The 16698-nt window shown below is 38.3% G+C and overlaps 2 protein-coding genes across 2 annotated transcripts; one reads left to right on the top strand and one right to left on the bottom strand.

Annotated features, from left to right (window-relative positions):
• Positions 1-2125: 2125 nt before the first annotated feature.
• rnf167 (ring finger protein 167) lies at positions 2126-7262 on the bottom strand. Its single transcript, XM_062433768.1, is given in 11 exon segments — positions 2126-2295; positions 2297-2508; positions 3171-3251; positions 3767-3860; positions 4250-4355; positions 4551-4641; positions 4735-4822; positions 4915-5052; positions 5141-5221; positions 5330-5455; positions 6854-7262. Coding segments are annotated over 10 exon segments (1032 nt in total). The 5' UTR covers positions 5435-5455; positions 6854-7262; the 3' UTR covers positions 2126-2259.
• An 8405-nt stretch (positions 7263-15667) lies between these two features.
• Positions 15668-16630, top strand: LOC133994538 (olfactory receptor 52D1-like). Its single transcript, XM_062433824.1, has one exon. It carries the CDS (start codon positions 15668-15670, stop codon positions 16628-16630), a length of 963 nt encoding a protein of 320 aa, XP_062289808.1.
• The last annotated feature ends 68 nt before the right edge of the window (positions 16631-16698 follow it).

Here is a 16698-nt window from a genome sequence, read left to right as displayed (position 1 = left end):
GCTTTTTAAGGTTTCCATTTGTACTGCTCTTAAAATAAATACACTGCATGGACTCCATTCAGGTAATTTTAAAAGTAGGGGGGAGGGGGACGGACAAGATACCATATCTTGTTTGACAGCTCATTAGCTTGTCCAAACTTGCAGGTGCAAATCAAGTATGACCAAGCTAACCCTGGCTTATCTGTAGATTAATCACGCGAAACATGTGGAAGCACAAGCTTTCTCTTTCTTGTTCGTCATTATCAAAACAAAGGTGAAGCACATTTTCACACCGGGGGGAACAACATCAAAGCTAACCAGCAGTATAATATACAGCTAGACAAGAGGAAAACTTAACATAAAGGAGTGTGAATCATGTCCCTTCAGTTTCCAAACATTTAATTTAACATTTACATGTACGTCAAGGCCAATGTAAGGCAATGCTCTTTTTTTGTCCTAAAACACCTCCAGGGTCCCACGATTTATCATTACGTTGATGTTTTCTCCGTGTATAAAAATGGAAAAAAATCCATTAGATATTCATGAATCTACATTTGATTCAAAGAAAAAATAAAACAACTTGTATGACCAAAACCCATTAATTCTCACTATGTGACTCGTTTATAAAACCAACTGACCTTTCATTTGTTGCTATAAACCTGAGTTTGTTCAACGTGACAAACTGGACAAAGCTAAAACATATTTTTAAACTGACCGCACAGTTTTATCAATAACAATGTAAAAGCAGCAGAACATTATTCTATCATAGCGTAGTTTTAGTGTGAAATTTGAGAAATATATACATTTCAAAACAATGAAACTTAGCATTAAAAACGTGACAAGACAGTTAAAGTGATTAAAAGTAAAAATGAGGACAAACATTCTCCTTTCATGTCCTTGTTTGGAAACCATTCAAAATTAGGTAAAAGGACTGTCAGATATAAAACATTTAGGATTAAGACAATAGTAACCTTAACCCTAACATATGGAGAACCTTGTATGAGCACAGACTTCATTCTGTTTAGTAACACAGGCCTCGTCTACTTCATCTACTTGAGTCATAATCTTATTTCAACAGCACATTAAGCCCCGTTTCCACCCAAACTTCCAGGTACTTTGGACCCAGAGGAACTAATCTCCCTGTAGCACACAGTACTGTTTCCACTGCATCTGAGGAACCAGGTAGATCATGCAAATTAGACCCACGTTACAGGAATGTAACAAAGATGGCAGCGTTTGGCAGTTTTAACAGGCCCTGATCTTGGTATTTACTGCTGCACAATTTGGATGTGATGAATGAGTGAAAAGGAGAAATGCAGCAGTGGAAAATCACACTGAAACTAAGAGCATCCGTCTCCACAGCGTAACATCTGTTTGACTGTTTGATGGTATTTGTGCTTTAGACTGTAAGTGCTGTGAAACAATCACAAAATGTTTTAATTCTCTCATTCATTGCTTTATTCTCGCTTATCTTATTCTAAACTGGTCCAAAATCCTTGTTGTTTCCTTGTTTATGAATAAAGTGGCACATAAGTTTTTGTACTTTTAGAAAGTACCACCCCTGAGCAGGGAGGGGGGTAAAACAATCTCCCTGGATCTTAATTTAGACCCTGGTCCCTCTGGTGGAAACGCAGGTAGAGGAACTGAGTTCCTCAACCAACATGTTTTTAGTAACTGGGGAAAGCTCCTGTGGTTGAAACGCGGCTTTAGATTACAGAGACATAAAAGTGGCCCATTGGTTTTGTGCAGCACTAGTGGTTAGGTCATGTGGCGTGGTCAAGTTATGAATAACAACATGCATTTAAAAAAGGATGTCCACGGACAAATATTGGATATATGGAGTGAAATGGGTTGATCCACAATATTAGATTTTTTTTGGTAAAACAGATCAATTTGTGCTGCATGTGCTTTGACACTCATAAAACGACCTCCTTTGATTATTGGGTAAAAGATTTTGTTACAATCAACAAATGTGGCAGGTACACTAAATGTTTAGCTAACCACAAATCTTCAAACTATGACAGTGTGTTAACAGCACACGTGATGACAGAAAGACCCTTTTTAAGTAGAACCAAGTAATCTCATTGCAGCTAAATTCCAACCATCAGACCTCCACTCTATCCCTACCAATGAGCTGAGTGGTGTCATCGTCAGTGTGGTGCCTGTCTTCTCCAGCGTCATCGCTTTCAGAGTCTGTTTCCTCGTGGGGGGAGTAGTAGCCTTCATAACCTACGATGGGTGAGTCGCAGCGTGCAGGGGAGGCGAGGCACTGGGCAGTGGTCACTGTGGTGGTGGCGCAATAGGCCCTTGGGCTCCCTGAGGGGGATCCGGGGTTGGAGGGCCGAAGCAGAGGGGTGCGTTCAGAGTCTGCTTCGCCCTCTGTTCCTTCTTCCTCCCTGCGTCCTCCACTCTCCTCCTCGGAGTCCGACTCTGAGGGCTCCTGGTTTTGCCGAGTGACGCGCTGTTTGCACACGGGACACGTCTTCTTGGTCTGTGTGAGCCACGGGTCTACACACTTGCAGTGGTAAGCTGCAAAGGAAGAAGCATGTCAAGAAACTTAAGAAAAGACCCACCAAAGGACAATTTCTATTGCAGCATTTTTGTTGTAGAGTGAATAAACAGACGGTAAATTGAGGCAACCAGATGACGCAGGGTAAAAAGCACTTTCCTACCACCAGAGACCATGTTCACTAATGAGAATCTGGTGAAGGGATCATATCTTTGCACTAGTGATTTCTACGGGCTGATCCGTCTACACTGTTCCAGGCTAAGTGTGGAAGTTATTAATGAGGACCGCAGGGTCAGAGGAACTGGGAACAGACCTTTTTCACAACAAACATGTCGACTCGTCAAAGCAGGAAAAGCACAGGTGGAATTAACAACTTTATTGATCGCTGCAGTGTATTTAGGTCAGCCAGTTCCAGCACTCATTGTCCGTTCTCACTCACTGACATGGATTACTGTGACACTAAATGTAGCCATCATTAGTGTTATTATTCCAAGCTGTGCTTTTCCTGATTTGAAATGTCAAAATATAAATAATATAAATATTGACTTGCAAGTCAGGGTACAATCTTATACTTTATAGTCAAGTTGTACAAAAGTAGTTGATGTAAGTGTGGTAGATAAGGACCCAAAATACAGCACCATAACATTTCACAATAATATGATATCAACATCTAAAATCTTACCATGTGAACAAGGTAAAACACGCAGCTTGTCTCCTTCTTCATACTCATCCAGACAGATTGCACACACATCATAGTCGTCCCCTGAAACAGAGAAAAGTTCAGTTGGATCATACAAACTGTACATGAGGTATCATGTATTTAATTTTAACTATCTTCTGGTCTACCACTAGGTTACATTTATAGATGAAAGAATCTTAATGGACTTCAAACTCACATGGAAGGACAATTTGATTATCACAATCACTGTAACTGCTTCTCAATATTCTTAAACACTGCAATGTATTATAGTAGCTTTAGGATATTTTCCCACAGCATCACAGATGGTTGGTAACCTAAACCGAGATGCTAAATTCGGCTTCGTCTTGTTTTGACACAACTTTGAAGCCAAGAAACCATGTAATTATCATAAATCAGAAACAAACCCTAAAAGTGCTGTCCTGATTTTTCCCCCTGTATAACTAAAACCAAATAAAACAGAAGGTCTTTCCATAAGAAAGTTGCTTAATGCCTCAAATTAAGAAACATACTTTAATTAATTAATTTAAAATTAATGTTAACACTTTGTCAAAATGGTGAAAACGGTACGATCTTATTACCTTTAGTGAACCTGTGGGTTGGAATCCGCTTCAGTTGTTCCTTTGACAAACGATTTTTCCTCAACCTTTTTCTGTACTGTACACATCGTATGACCTGAAAAATATGAAAAGACAACATTAATGACACTACAAGATCTATACTGACATTCAACATGCAAGGATGGGTTTATTTTTCTGCTCATGTAGGAACCTGTCACCTATGATAAGAAGCTGATAGAAAAAAAGGCTTCACAGCCTTTTAACTTAATAAAAAGATGTGATGTCTACTGAATAAATAATAACTCAAGAGGAAACATTGCTGGACGACCATTCGTTCACTATTTTATAAGACACAAAAAAAAAAACATATTCTAGGCTCCCCTCTGCTACCACTGATCCAAATAGTCAATTTTTTAAAATCTTGATGACAGAAAAATATAATGTAGTGCAGTTTAAAAATTAATTTAACCCACATAAAAGAGGCCTCACACTGTGCAAACTTACCAAAACAACACACATCACAAGAATGATCATGCCAACTACTCCAGTGAAGGGAATCAAGTAGTATGAGAGTGGAAAAGAAAACTCTGGCTTGAGGATCACGTAGGCTCTGCATGTCAAGAAGAGATATGAAAAATCAGATAACAACATTACCATCAGCACGAGAACTGCCAAAGTCTGTATGTGATGGTCTGTGCAAATCTAATGCTGACCATTAAAAGGTAGTTTTGACAATTGTTAAGGCATAGCAATGATTTTGTAAATGTATAAAAACAAATGTTGCACTGTTGAGGATTTTACTCACCCTGGTTCTGGAATTATGTAAGTCCTGAGCATTTGGGAGGCGTGGAAGCTGGTGAATACTGAGGGGATCACAATCTCCTCTGCAATTGTGTCTGCAAAAATGAAGAAAAAACAAGAGAATGACATCAAGATTTTAATTTTGGGCTTGTTGTGTAAACGTAGAAAAATAAATAAAGACGATTTACCATTGCTGTAGTTCATATTGAGCAGAGTCTCTGAATACATGTTGTGAACGATCGCAGCGCTGTATCCAGCTTGCTGTGCATGCAAGACCTGAAAACCACTCCCTCAGATTAGACCAGTTTGCTTCAAAAACACTTCAAAGTATTCAGTGTCACTCAGACTACATCACAAACATTTCTCACCTTTATATCAAAATTGCAATCATAACGTCTGATAAGAACTACGAATTTGGTGGTGTTGGCATCGAAAGACGGTGGCAGTGGAGGAGGAGGGTCTATTGTTGTACAGCCATTAAGAGGACGGGACACCACCAAAACTCCCTTTAATACAGAGACAAAAATGTCAACCATCAAGGACTACGACATATATTTTTGTGTATGCATCCTTTCTGCAATACTCTGCTCTCACCATTAATCCATCCTTAGGAAGCGGAGATCCAAACAAGGCAGGTAGGTCTTCAAACAACATGGAGGTCATATTGCTGTGATGCTGTCAAAACAATACATGGAACAGTAATAAACTCCAGGTGAATTTGAGGAAACCTATTATAGTTGAAGCTTTTCAAAGTTTATGAGCTAAAGCTCCAAGATTACTTACAGCATAGATATAGGCATGTGTGGGTGATGGAGCCAGTATACTGCAGAAAACCAGTATAGGGATACTCAGTCGAGCTCCCATGCACCACACACTGAGGTGCACCATCCTTGGTCAGTTACAGTTGCACTGGAAGGTATGAAGCAACACGTCACAATCAAGAGTGAATAATTACTTACAACAAAAGGGAAAATGGGTTAGGCTTAAGGCTGAGGCTGATGGTGCAGTTTGATAACGGCCTTGCATTAACATACCAATGCAAATAGACAATTCAGGTGGTGTGTAAATACTTGCATGAATATGCAAACAAGACTGGCTCATCAGCATGCATAAAGATATAAGGCACTCTCTACTTCTTATACTCTGTCTTCATGGGGTGGCAGAGAAGATCTAAGCAAATAATACAACTACAACAATACAAATGGCCTCTCAGGACTAGGTTTATATAAACAAAAGGACATCTTTTGCACAACACATGGAGGCACATTGCATAGATTTTAACTCTGCAGTGTGCACAGGTTTTTCAGCCAATAATTATTCATTATCTGCAAAGCAACACCTCCAATGTAGTTACCTGCAAAAAGCAATTAAGTGCTACTATTCTTGAGCAGCATGAAAAACAACTCTCACATGCATAACATTCATGAGAATCACTCAAGTAGCGATAAGAAGACTATTAACAAAAACTAGCAGATAAGTATTTTAACAAATGTCTTCACACATTTGTACCAAAACACTGCTGATTTTTTGTTTACACGTCCTGTCAAAGGCACTATGGGTAATCAAATTCATACTACACATTAAAAATCATGAACACCTCAAAATCAGCAATTCAGTTTCTCAGTAAAAAGCTACTCTGTATAAAGAGATCTCAGGGGTGAGGACCAGATAGTCTCAAAATTACTGAATGGCCAAATTGTAAACTTTGTTGTTGTTTTTTACATAATGTCATTTTCAATGTGGCAGAGCATGATCAACACATAATTTAAACGTGGAGGCCTTTATGTTGTTATAACGGGGTACAGAGACTTTTTAACTCCAGTTATACATGTGACAGTAACTCAGATATTAACAGACAAACATGTTGAAGGAGCCAGCTGCATTAGGGTGAGGTCAGATAAAAGCAAAGCCCGTGTTGTTTGTGATGTTAACAGACATGTGCAGTCTACTTTATGACATAAGTTAGTAATTAACCCAAGCCAGTAGATACTGCTAGTTTGAATAACCATAAAACATGCTGAAATTAAACAGTGCCTACATATAATCGACGTAGCACCCATTGTTGTGCTCCCAGTAGGAAGTTAGCGGGTAAAGCTGTGTTGCAATACTAAACCTGTTTACTCAACACCAAACTAAATAAGTTAGCTACTCCTGGTCCCAAACGGGCGATTAATTAGGTCAAAGTAGTCTTGGCCTGCTGGACTTTGGGTTAATTAGTAATTTGTTTTTTTTACGATTGATATAAAAAATACAATAACAAATCAAAAGTCACCATAGTTCATGTTTTTAGTGTGTAGTAGCACAAACCTTAGTATCCTGCTAATATCGGCACCGTTCAGGTTATCCCAGCTGTCTTCCCTTGGTTTTCTCACATGTCACCGTGTAAAAACGATAAACTTCGGTTTTCTTCACAATGTCTAAACTAGCTACTTTCTCGACAACCGGTAATTCTTCAAGAAAACGACCAACAGAGAAAGGATTAACGTTAGCTGGCTAGTGTTAGCAGATGTTAGATAACGTTAACAGTTACGTTAAAGTCGGGTCCGTGACAGATTACTATATGTCTCATTTAAAGCCCGAGTACATCCTATCATACAAAGTTTTTAGGATAAACTGATACTAAGTGTATCTGCTGTGAAGACGAAACTCTGCCCGTTTGCTCGGTTTACCAAAGTTGCGTTAGCTTGCTGCTACTGTAGGTTTGTTTGTTATTGCTTCTTGCGCCCTGGCTCTTCTTTGTGCACTGATGGCAGAGTGACTCACAGCATCCTGACGCACAGCGACACCAGCGGCCAAAAGAGAAACAGCAATGAACTGACGACCCTGCGGGTTTGCCCAGAAACAGGGCACCTACTGGGCTTTCTATGGCCCGTGGATGGCAACATGTGGTTCAAATTATTCTGAAATGGCTAATGAAAACACAATGGCTCTAATTATATGATTAAGAAAAACTGATGACCTTAAAATATCTGTAGCAGCCAGTGATTATGATATTTTATAAAGGAGTATATGAACTGAGTCTTAAGAAAAGAGTTTGTATGCTAAGGATCTCAAGCTGCATTTTGTTGTTGTTGAGAAAGTTAATGAAGGCACACAAACAAAACACAGCTTGCCTCATGCACAGATGAGACAGACCGGTTTTACTGCATTCAAATGATCCAGTCAGCCAGGCCTCAGACTTACGTCTGCAGGTCACAACAAGGAATTTTCCATGATTCAGGCATGTCATTTGCAAATGATTGGCCCCCTACCAGAGGGTGATTCAATTCATTGAAAAACTAACAGGTTTGTAGCGGGTCTACACAAAAGCAGCAACTAATATCCATCAGAGGGCAACATACTGTCTGAAAACAGAGGTCTTCACAACTGTATCAACACTGCCCTCAAGTGGTAGGATCTCTGTACTATCACACACAGTTTTTCACTGTGGTCAATCTATCATGACTGTCCAACTGCAGTGCAAATATATAAATGAATATTCAGCTGTGTAATGGCTCTAGTTGATCACCAGGGGTTGATAGAAGGAAGAAACTAAAGGATGCTTCAGTGAGACTATGAAAGTAGGCAGTCAAAGTAACACACACACACACACACACTTACATACATACATACAGACAGGTGACAAGTTTAAGGAGAAGTGTTAGGCCACCACCAGCTACACCTTGGTACTGATTCTACAGTCTCTGAACTCTTCTGGAAGGATGGACACCATTCTTCCAAAAGATATTCCCTCATATGGTGTTTTCATGATGGTGGTGGAAAGTGCTATCCAAGACATCGGTCCAAAATCTCCCATAGGTGTTCAACTGGGTTGAAATCAGATGACTGTGAAGGCCACAGCATATGATTCACATCGTGTTCATGTTAATCAAACCACTCAGTGACCCCTTGTGCTCTATGGATGGGAGCATCATCATCCTGGAAGACACCACTCCCATCAGGATAGAAATATTTCTTCATAGGATAAAAGGGGATCACTCAGAACAACTCTGTATTGATTGTACTTACCTCTAGGGGAACAAGTGGACCCAAACTATGCCAGCAAAATGCCCCTCACAGCATAACAGAGCCACCAGGTCCCCTCACTGTAGGGGTCAAGCATTCAGGCCTGTACCAGCTTGTCATTTTATTTGTCACCTGTTTGTATATCCATATGCAATTAGCAGGACAAGAAAAAGAAAGAAAATGAAAAAGAAAAATAACTACTGTCTGCAACAAGAGAGTCATTAATAACACACAGCTGAAGAAGTCTTTGAAAAGAAAGTCTAAAACTGCTATAACTGTTTGTATAATAATATATAATTTTTCAATTACACCCTGTTTAGAGCATGTTGCCTTGTAAAATTATTGAGATGAAGGGTAAACTGCATTTCTGCAGCAAATAGAATCTGAGGATGCTGACAGGATAATGTTTTTTCCTGTGAGGCTCTCACGCTGATCTTACGTCTAATAGGAGTTAGGTGGCCTACTGAGTAATCCCTCTACTGCCAATGTCAAAAACTAACCTGCACTGTAAGGCGTCTGTGATGCCTGCTGCTGTAGTGATATTTTCATGAGGTGCATGGTGAGTCAATGACTCATCCTTTTTATGATTGTCTGCACGCTCTTCTTTTTTTACAGAAGAAATAAATCAGTCTTTAGTCAGTTGTGGAATCAATCTACAATTTTCATGCATTTCAGACTGCCTGTCAGGAGACAAATACGCTTTTCATAGTGAATTATCCACCCATACATTTACTGCTGACCAGTATAATATTAATGGTCTTGAGATTCACAGTCTTAGTATGAAAATCTGACATAAGCTTTAAGCTTACCATTCTTTAGAAAATTAGTAAGTAAATAAGTATAGGATGAATAAAACTGATGAGTTTGTTCTTCTTTCCATGATTGCTTGATTTCCAAAAAAAATTGATCAAACTATTGTACTATACTGAAGTATCAGTAGAATGATCCTCTGATGTCTAAGATTATGAGTGCCATATTTCAGTTTCAAGATATCTTGTTAAAGACCAAAGTCTTTAAGACTAACAAGCCAGCTGTATGAATTTTTAGGTCCTGCCAAGCAAGCATATATCCAAACAAAGCTCTGACAACCACTCAAAAGTGTTTTACTGCCCTCTGCTTTCTATATGCTTGGACAGCCTCCAGCCCTCCCATAACCCTGACTGGGGAAACTCATATGTGAGGAATGAATACTTTTTTAAAATGAATTGCTTTTCATAAATTGTTCATGCATAGCTGCTGTAATTTGTGAGTAGTCATAAGGCTCCTTTCTCTCACATTTGTCAAAAGATTGAAGAGTAAACCTTTGAGTGAATCTTTGGAGAATATTCATCATGTTTTAAAGCAACATGTACAGTACATTGAAGAGCTGTGTGATGTCTGAACCCCTTTAATCAGCCAGGTTTGTTAAAATCCACCACCAGCTGAATGTTAATCTTTAATGTTATAAAAATACACCATTTGCCTGCCTCTCAACTGAACAACAACCAAACACTTGCCTTTGGGAGTTATAATTACATCATCTGAAAGTCAGTCCACTATTACAGTTGCCAAAGACTCAGGCTCCCAAAGCTGACTTGTGTCCCCGTACAGTCTGTACAGTACAGACCTTGGGGTCCGGGTCACACCCTGTCTGTACAGATCCTGACCCCACGGATGATGAAAGAGTTTCTTTTGTGAGTGTTTCCATTGCATCATCATATAATCTTGTCACTGAATGATGTAAGAAGGATTATGTAAAGAAAATGAAAACAAACAAGATTTGAGGAAATCACGCAATTAATTTGTCATCATACAGTCAGATATGATGCACATTGCCAAATGAATCAAGAAAGATGAACTTCTAAAGCTAGGCACCTGCATTCAGCTTGTTTGTTGTATTGTAGCATTGTGTGAATGATGAATATGCATTTATGTTAATGAAATATGTAAATGTAAATATGTATATTTGAAACCTGCCCTATAGCTGCATACATTTGAGACCCAAGTCACACAACAATCCCTGCTGCACAGAGGACTAACATTTGGTGTATAGCTAAGTATAAAGAATAAAGTCTATGGTCTTGAGTATCAAATTGAGCAGTCTGTCATGTGATATGTCACCAAGGCCTCCAACAAATTTCATACACCAGTCACCATAATCAAATTCCAGATGCTTAAGAAAATGCAAATGAGTCTGCAGCCTGACATGTTTTTTTATAACAACCAACCAAACAAAAGAGACATGGATACACAGCTTTAGTGGAAAATTAAAGATATTAAACAAAAGCTATATGAGCTCTCTTCACCATCAATTCATAATTTTACATGATCTTATATTTTCAATACAAAATATTTTACTAAATACTGAAGATGTAAAACTATGATTTCAATGAGTCCATTCTGAATTCTAGTTTGTGCAGTGAAAAATATGGGGAAAGATTTCAGCATGACTGTCCCTAACTGAAATAAGACCAACTTGGATTAAAAACATATGAACTGATGGGTACAAGCATGGTTAAGATTCATCACACATGGGAGTTTTTGAAACTTTCAAATGTAATGAAACACATTATGAACTGTATTCAGAGTAGAGACAGACATGCAGATGTATGACCACCAAGATATCTATGAATTTAGATAAAAATCAAATCACATTCTGATAAGCAATCCTACATTATATGTAAAAAAAAAAAAAATACAAACAAGCAAGGTTGTTTAATATAGTATTTTACTCCACCTAAGCCATTTGAACTGTATTAAAATAAGCAAAAAGAAACCAAATACTCCAAAAGCAGCTAATTTAACATTTTAAAATCTGCCATGTTACATCAGAGTAAAAAGCCCAAAATAATCATCCACAGCTGTCTCATCTTCTGTAATGCTTGGTGTCTTCTGGCCAGGCTGAATCACATTTTTCAGAACAGCATCGACAGAGCGGACATGCATTCCTGTCCCACTTTTTTCAGTTCTCATAGAAAATGAGACACACAGCACCTGGGAATAAAACATTTAAAAAAAGAAACAATGAGTTAATTTTCATCAGCAAACAAAATGTAAACCGTATGTTCACATAACTACAGCTGAACATCAAAACTTACAAGAAGCCTTTTCCACAGCCCAGAGGTCCAAAGAACAGTTCTGTTGGTAGGCAAACCTTTCTACACACTCCACTTAGACTGGGGCAAGACCACGGGAAGGATGCAGCCTCATTTTCAACAGCTGTAATCAAAGATGGGAAACATTGCAGCTATGTTTAATGTCAAATCTTTTACCTGAAGAAGATAATAATTACGTTCAATCATCTATCATTTCTGGAAGCTTAAAAATGTGCAGCGAGCATGAAGAGATATCATATCAGGACTTACCATTGAGTAGCAAGACAACCAAGAGCGCCAAAACCACAACACGATAACCAGACATTCTTGCTTCTGATACTGTCGCTCCAAAATGCGGGTTAGGTCCGGGTCTGATTGTATTTTTAGTCTGAGGGGAGGAGTGAAGATAATATGAAGCAGCATACTGGTCACTAGGTTTTATATTATAGAATTATAAGCATCCTTAAGAGAACATAGTTTTCTTAATCACATTTAAGAAAACTACATCACTGAGCCCAACTCGTGACCCAGTGTTGTCATGAGACAAGAGACAAACATCTCCAAGAAAACACTTTTTTCAGCTGATTTAAAACACATGCACATCTTTAGCCTTCATTACTCTCTGAGATTGAGATAATAAGCACATATAGACAAGGTTTTTTTTCTGTGTTAAAGGTCAGAGAAAGCATTTTATAAGAAATTGTCATTAATGCATCTTTTTTTGTTGGGTAGAGCACATAGAAAGGAGCATTTTGTCAACAGCATTAGGATTGAAATCGCAAGTTCAGCATTTCAACTTTTCCCAGTATGAATCAATCAAAACCCCACTGAAAGAAATCCTTTAGGTTTGAATAATTTAGAAAGAAAACATGAAACTTTGACACTATTTTGTTTTTTAAAGAGCTTATTCATTCTCACAAACAGCACTTAATTTCTTTAATCACATTACTGCCTCTTAGTTTTGTGGTTGATTTTGTTTGGTGCTGTGTCTTCAATAATACAAGCTGCATTACAGCTGTTTTAATGACAGAGATGTAATTGTGTTTCAGTGTCTCGTGCAGGAAGGACTTTTGTCACGGGTCGTAAGTGCAAATTGGTTTTAAATGAGTGAAAACTGACAGGGTTGCCATGTGGTGGGGTGGTGGCCTCCCTACATCAGAGAGGAACTGGCTTAATTCTTTATACGGATTTTTTTGCATTTTAAATCTGGTTAGACAGGGAAACTCATGACTGCAGCATTGCTGTTTCAATATCCTTGACCGTACTGTAAAATCAGAGAAAGTGTCACTGTCACACGGTTGTCATTTTATAATTGACTGGTTGCCAAATATCAAAATGCAGGTTGCAGAGGAAAACATGCAGGAAGAAAGGGAAAACAACTGCAAAAAGGTTCATAGAAAACTGACGCTCACTGGCCAGCAGTATCCTTATTCAGGGGGCTTCTGTTATCTTAGAAATTAAATCCTGCGAGATTTCCAGTAAGATAAGAGCAACCTGCAATATTTCTGGTAGGTCAGAGAAGGATGTCCCAATGCTAGCCCCCACTGACAGACCTGATAGAGTCCACTAGTCTCTCTTACCAATGAGAAGACCAAGATCACCATGGACAGCTGAGGCCTCAGATGGGGGTTCAGTGTGCTCGGCATCCCTCCCCTTGACTTTGAATTAGCAGAACTAGTTTGTGCTCAGCTGTTGTTGGAGGATTGTTATTGTTCAGGGGAAAAGTTTACAGCAAGGTGTTGGGTGGGTGTGGGTTTTCTGAAAGTGTTCATAAAGTTAGTTTTCTATTTTAATAAAGGTATTTTTTTAGTGCAGTAAGTTGTTGACTTTGTTGATCATTTTGAGCACCAACACCTGCTACACTGCCACTTATGTGCAGATTAATCTCTCTATCAAAGCAGTTTACTACTGCTTCTTTTATTTCTGTTTATGGACACCTTTAAAATATATAAACATATAGGTGCTGCATTGGAATGGAGTTGTTGTTTAATAATAGTCTACAACGTTGTTCAGTTGTTCTCAAAAAAGAGTGCTTTGCTACAATATATGTGAAACAACATAAAACTGTTTTACATGGCTAAGTAAAAGAAAAGAAAAGAAAACAAATATTTGTGGTTCTGGTTGTATAACAGATATATCAGGTGTGTGTATGGAGTTATGCAAAAAATAAATGCTATAACAAATTATTGCTGCTCAAAGGTCACAACCTGTGCCTTCAGACCTTTCAGACACAGTTTCATCAGTGTTACATCAGTGTTCTCCAAAGGGAAGTCATTACTGTTTTGTTCTCATCTCTTGTGTCTATTCTCAAGGTGCTGTCCAAAGAGGTCTCACCTGTGGCAAAACAGAAGTCTAATTGCTTTCAAGAGGAATGGAAAGACAAAATGGACTAATGACCTGTAAGGAGTGTGTTCATCCATGTACAGCTTGCATCATCAATGCTAAAAAAAAAAGTCAACATCAATCCTTAACATAATATATGGTTATAATAGATCAGTGGTGATTCTTGCAAGTAACCTCATACCTCAGAATTATTCACTGATTTAAGTGATATGTAAAGGTTACAAAAAAAGTTTAAGCTTTTAGAGAAAGTGTGACATTTAAAAAAAATTACATTTAGTAAAATTACAACATAAACAGCAATTTTAAACACAAGCTACTGATATTCAGGACTGCAAATTTCTGTTACAAATAAATAATCAATTAATGTTGTTTTCCTGTCTTTTTTTCACTGTGCTTTCCTTTCCTGCTGGAGAGAGTCATACATAAATGTTTATCAGTCATTCTGATACTTCGATTCAATTGAATTCAATACAGTTTTTTGATATAGCGCCAAATCATTACAGAAGTTATCTCAAGGCACTTTTCACACAGAGCAGGCCTAGGGCCTGTACTCTTTATTTCACAGAGACCCAGCATTCCTCCATGAGCAAACAATTGGTGACAGTAACAACGAAAAAATCCCCTTTAACAGGAAGAAAACTCAAGCAGAACCAGACTCTAGGTGGGTGGCCATCTGCCTTGACGGGTTTAGTTTTATTAGGATCCCCATTAGCTGCAGCCTTGCTGAAGCTATTCTTCCTAGGGTCAGGTTTAAAGTCAGTTACATTACATACATGTGATATTGTGGTAGTGCACAGTCTAGCAACAAATCACCTTTGCGACACCGCTAATGTAATCTTGTCTCAGCTGAGTAGCAGACCCTTTATTCTTGAATGGCATCAACTGGTGAAATCAGATTTGTCCAACTCTGTGGTGCGGACAATTAAAAGCACATGGGTTCAGTCCACCATCTAAGCTGATAAATTGAAATGTTTTGGAGAAACAGTGAATTGACCAAGAATCTTGTGTACTTTGTCACTTCACATAAGCTACACTTTTATGGGTATCAGCTATGCTACCCTTCAAAACTCATCTGTGTTCACAAGACATTCAGATGCTACCCAGTGCTTAATTTCTTCCCCCTGATTGAAGGAAGTCTTTTTGTGCAAATGGCAATGCTTTGCAGAATTCACAACCTGTACACTTGAAGTATGGCTGCTAAGTTTTTGTTAGTCGCTCTGCAGGTTTGTGGTCAGTTTGGAGCAGCTGTGGACCAGTGGGGTAATTAGAGTCACTCTGAACATGAGTAACAAACTTTGGTAACCATAGTAACAAAAAAAAACACTGATGGAAAAACATTTTTTTGCCACACCACTTCCTCTCTGAGCAATGTTAAAATACCACCCAAGCTAGAGCGGCAGACACACTGCATGAAGAGGAGGATCACACAGGTAGCTCAATGTATGTCTCTATACTCCGAACCATGACAATGTCAGTAATTAATCTGGTTTATTGAGTCTTATCATTATCTTATCAGTGTTCAAAGTCACAAAATTACCCTTTAACAGGAATAACTGCATTGCTTTTCCTATTTTTGTGTTTTTCCTGTACCTTGTCACATAACATAAAAAGGTGAATATAATGCATTAATCGAACGGCAAAAAAAAGAATGTGCTAAAATGTACTCCTTTTTTCCTTTTTTACAGAATTTCGCAGTAAAATGGACAACCAGACGTCACTAACATTCACAATGACTGCATATGCTGTCATGGAAAACTACAAACACGGGATGTTTACTGCATTCTTCCTACTGTATCTTATTACTATTATTCTGAATACACTGCTGATTACGGTCATATACCAAAACAAAAAGCTGCACCAACCTATGAATGTGTTTGCGTGTATGTTATCCATCAATGAAATCTACGGCAGCAGCGCCTTGTTACCTGCAGTTATGAGCGTGCTCGTATCCGAGACGCATGAAATAACTGTAAAATGGTGTATGGCTCAAGTCTATTTCCTACACACTTATGCGAGTGCTGAGTTTTGTATTTTAGCTGTTATGGGATACGACAGATATGTTGCCATCTGTTACCCACTTCATTACCACAGCATCATGTCTAATTCAAAAGTATGCAAACTTGTTGCATTAGCAAGCCTATATCCCCTAGTTTTATTTATGTGTTTGTACTCCTTAACTGTACGACTGTCCTTTTGTGGAAAAGTCATGCCAAAATTATACTGTGTGAACATGGAACTGGTCAAAAACTCATGCACGAATGCATCATACATAAGTGTAGTGGGACTTGTGTTTATTCTAATTCTTATTGCCCCTCAGGTAATAATGACTGTTTTCTCTTATGTGCAAATATTAAGAGTATGTAGGACATTATTGAAAGAATCTCAAGGCAATGCACTTAAAACTTGCATCCCACATGTATTATCTTTGATAAACTACACCATTGGTTCCTTATTTGAAATTATCCAAACAAGATTTAACATGAGTCATGTGGCTTTCCAGGCAAGGATCTTCCTTTCTTTATACTTTGTCATCATTCCACCAGTTACAAACCCGATCCTGTACGGATTGGGAACTCAGATGGTGAGAATTCAGATACTGAAGCTGTTTATTAAGTACAAGATCCTGCCAACACAGTTAGCAAAGGCAGTGATTGCTGCTTAATTATAGACTATTACATTAATCCCCATTATTTATAATTATAAGTGTTTCTGACACTATAATACATACAA

The sequence above is a fragment of the Scomber scombrus genome, chromosome 14 (assembly GCF_963691925.1).
Source record: "Scomber scombrus chromosome 14, fScoSco1.1, whole genome shotgun sequence".
Taxonomy (NCBI): domain Eukaryota; kingdom Metazoa; phylum Chordata; class Actinopteri; order Scombriformes; family Scombridae; genus Scomber; species Scomber scombrus.
This window is presented reverse-complemented; position numbering and strand designations above follow the sequence as displayed.

Coding starts and splice junctions, on each gene's coding strand:
- LOC133994538 (XM_062433824.1), top strand. CDS start 15,668: ATGGACAACCAGACGTCACTAACATTCACAATGACTGCATATGCTGTC.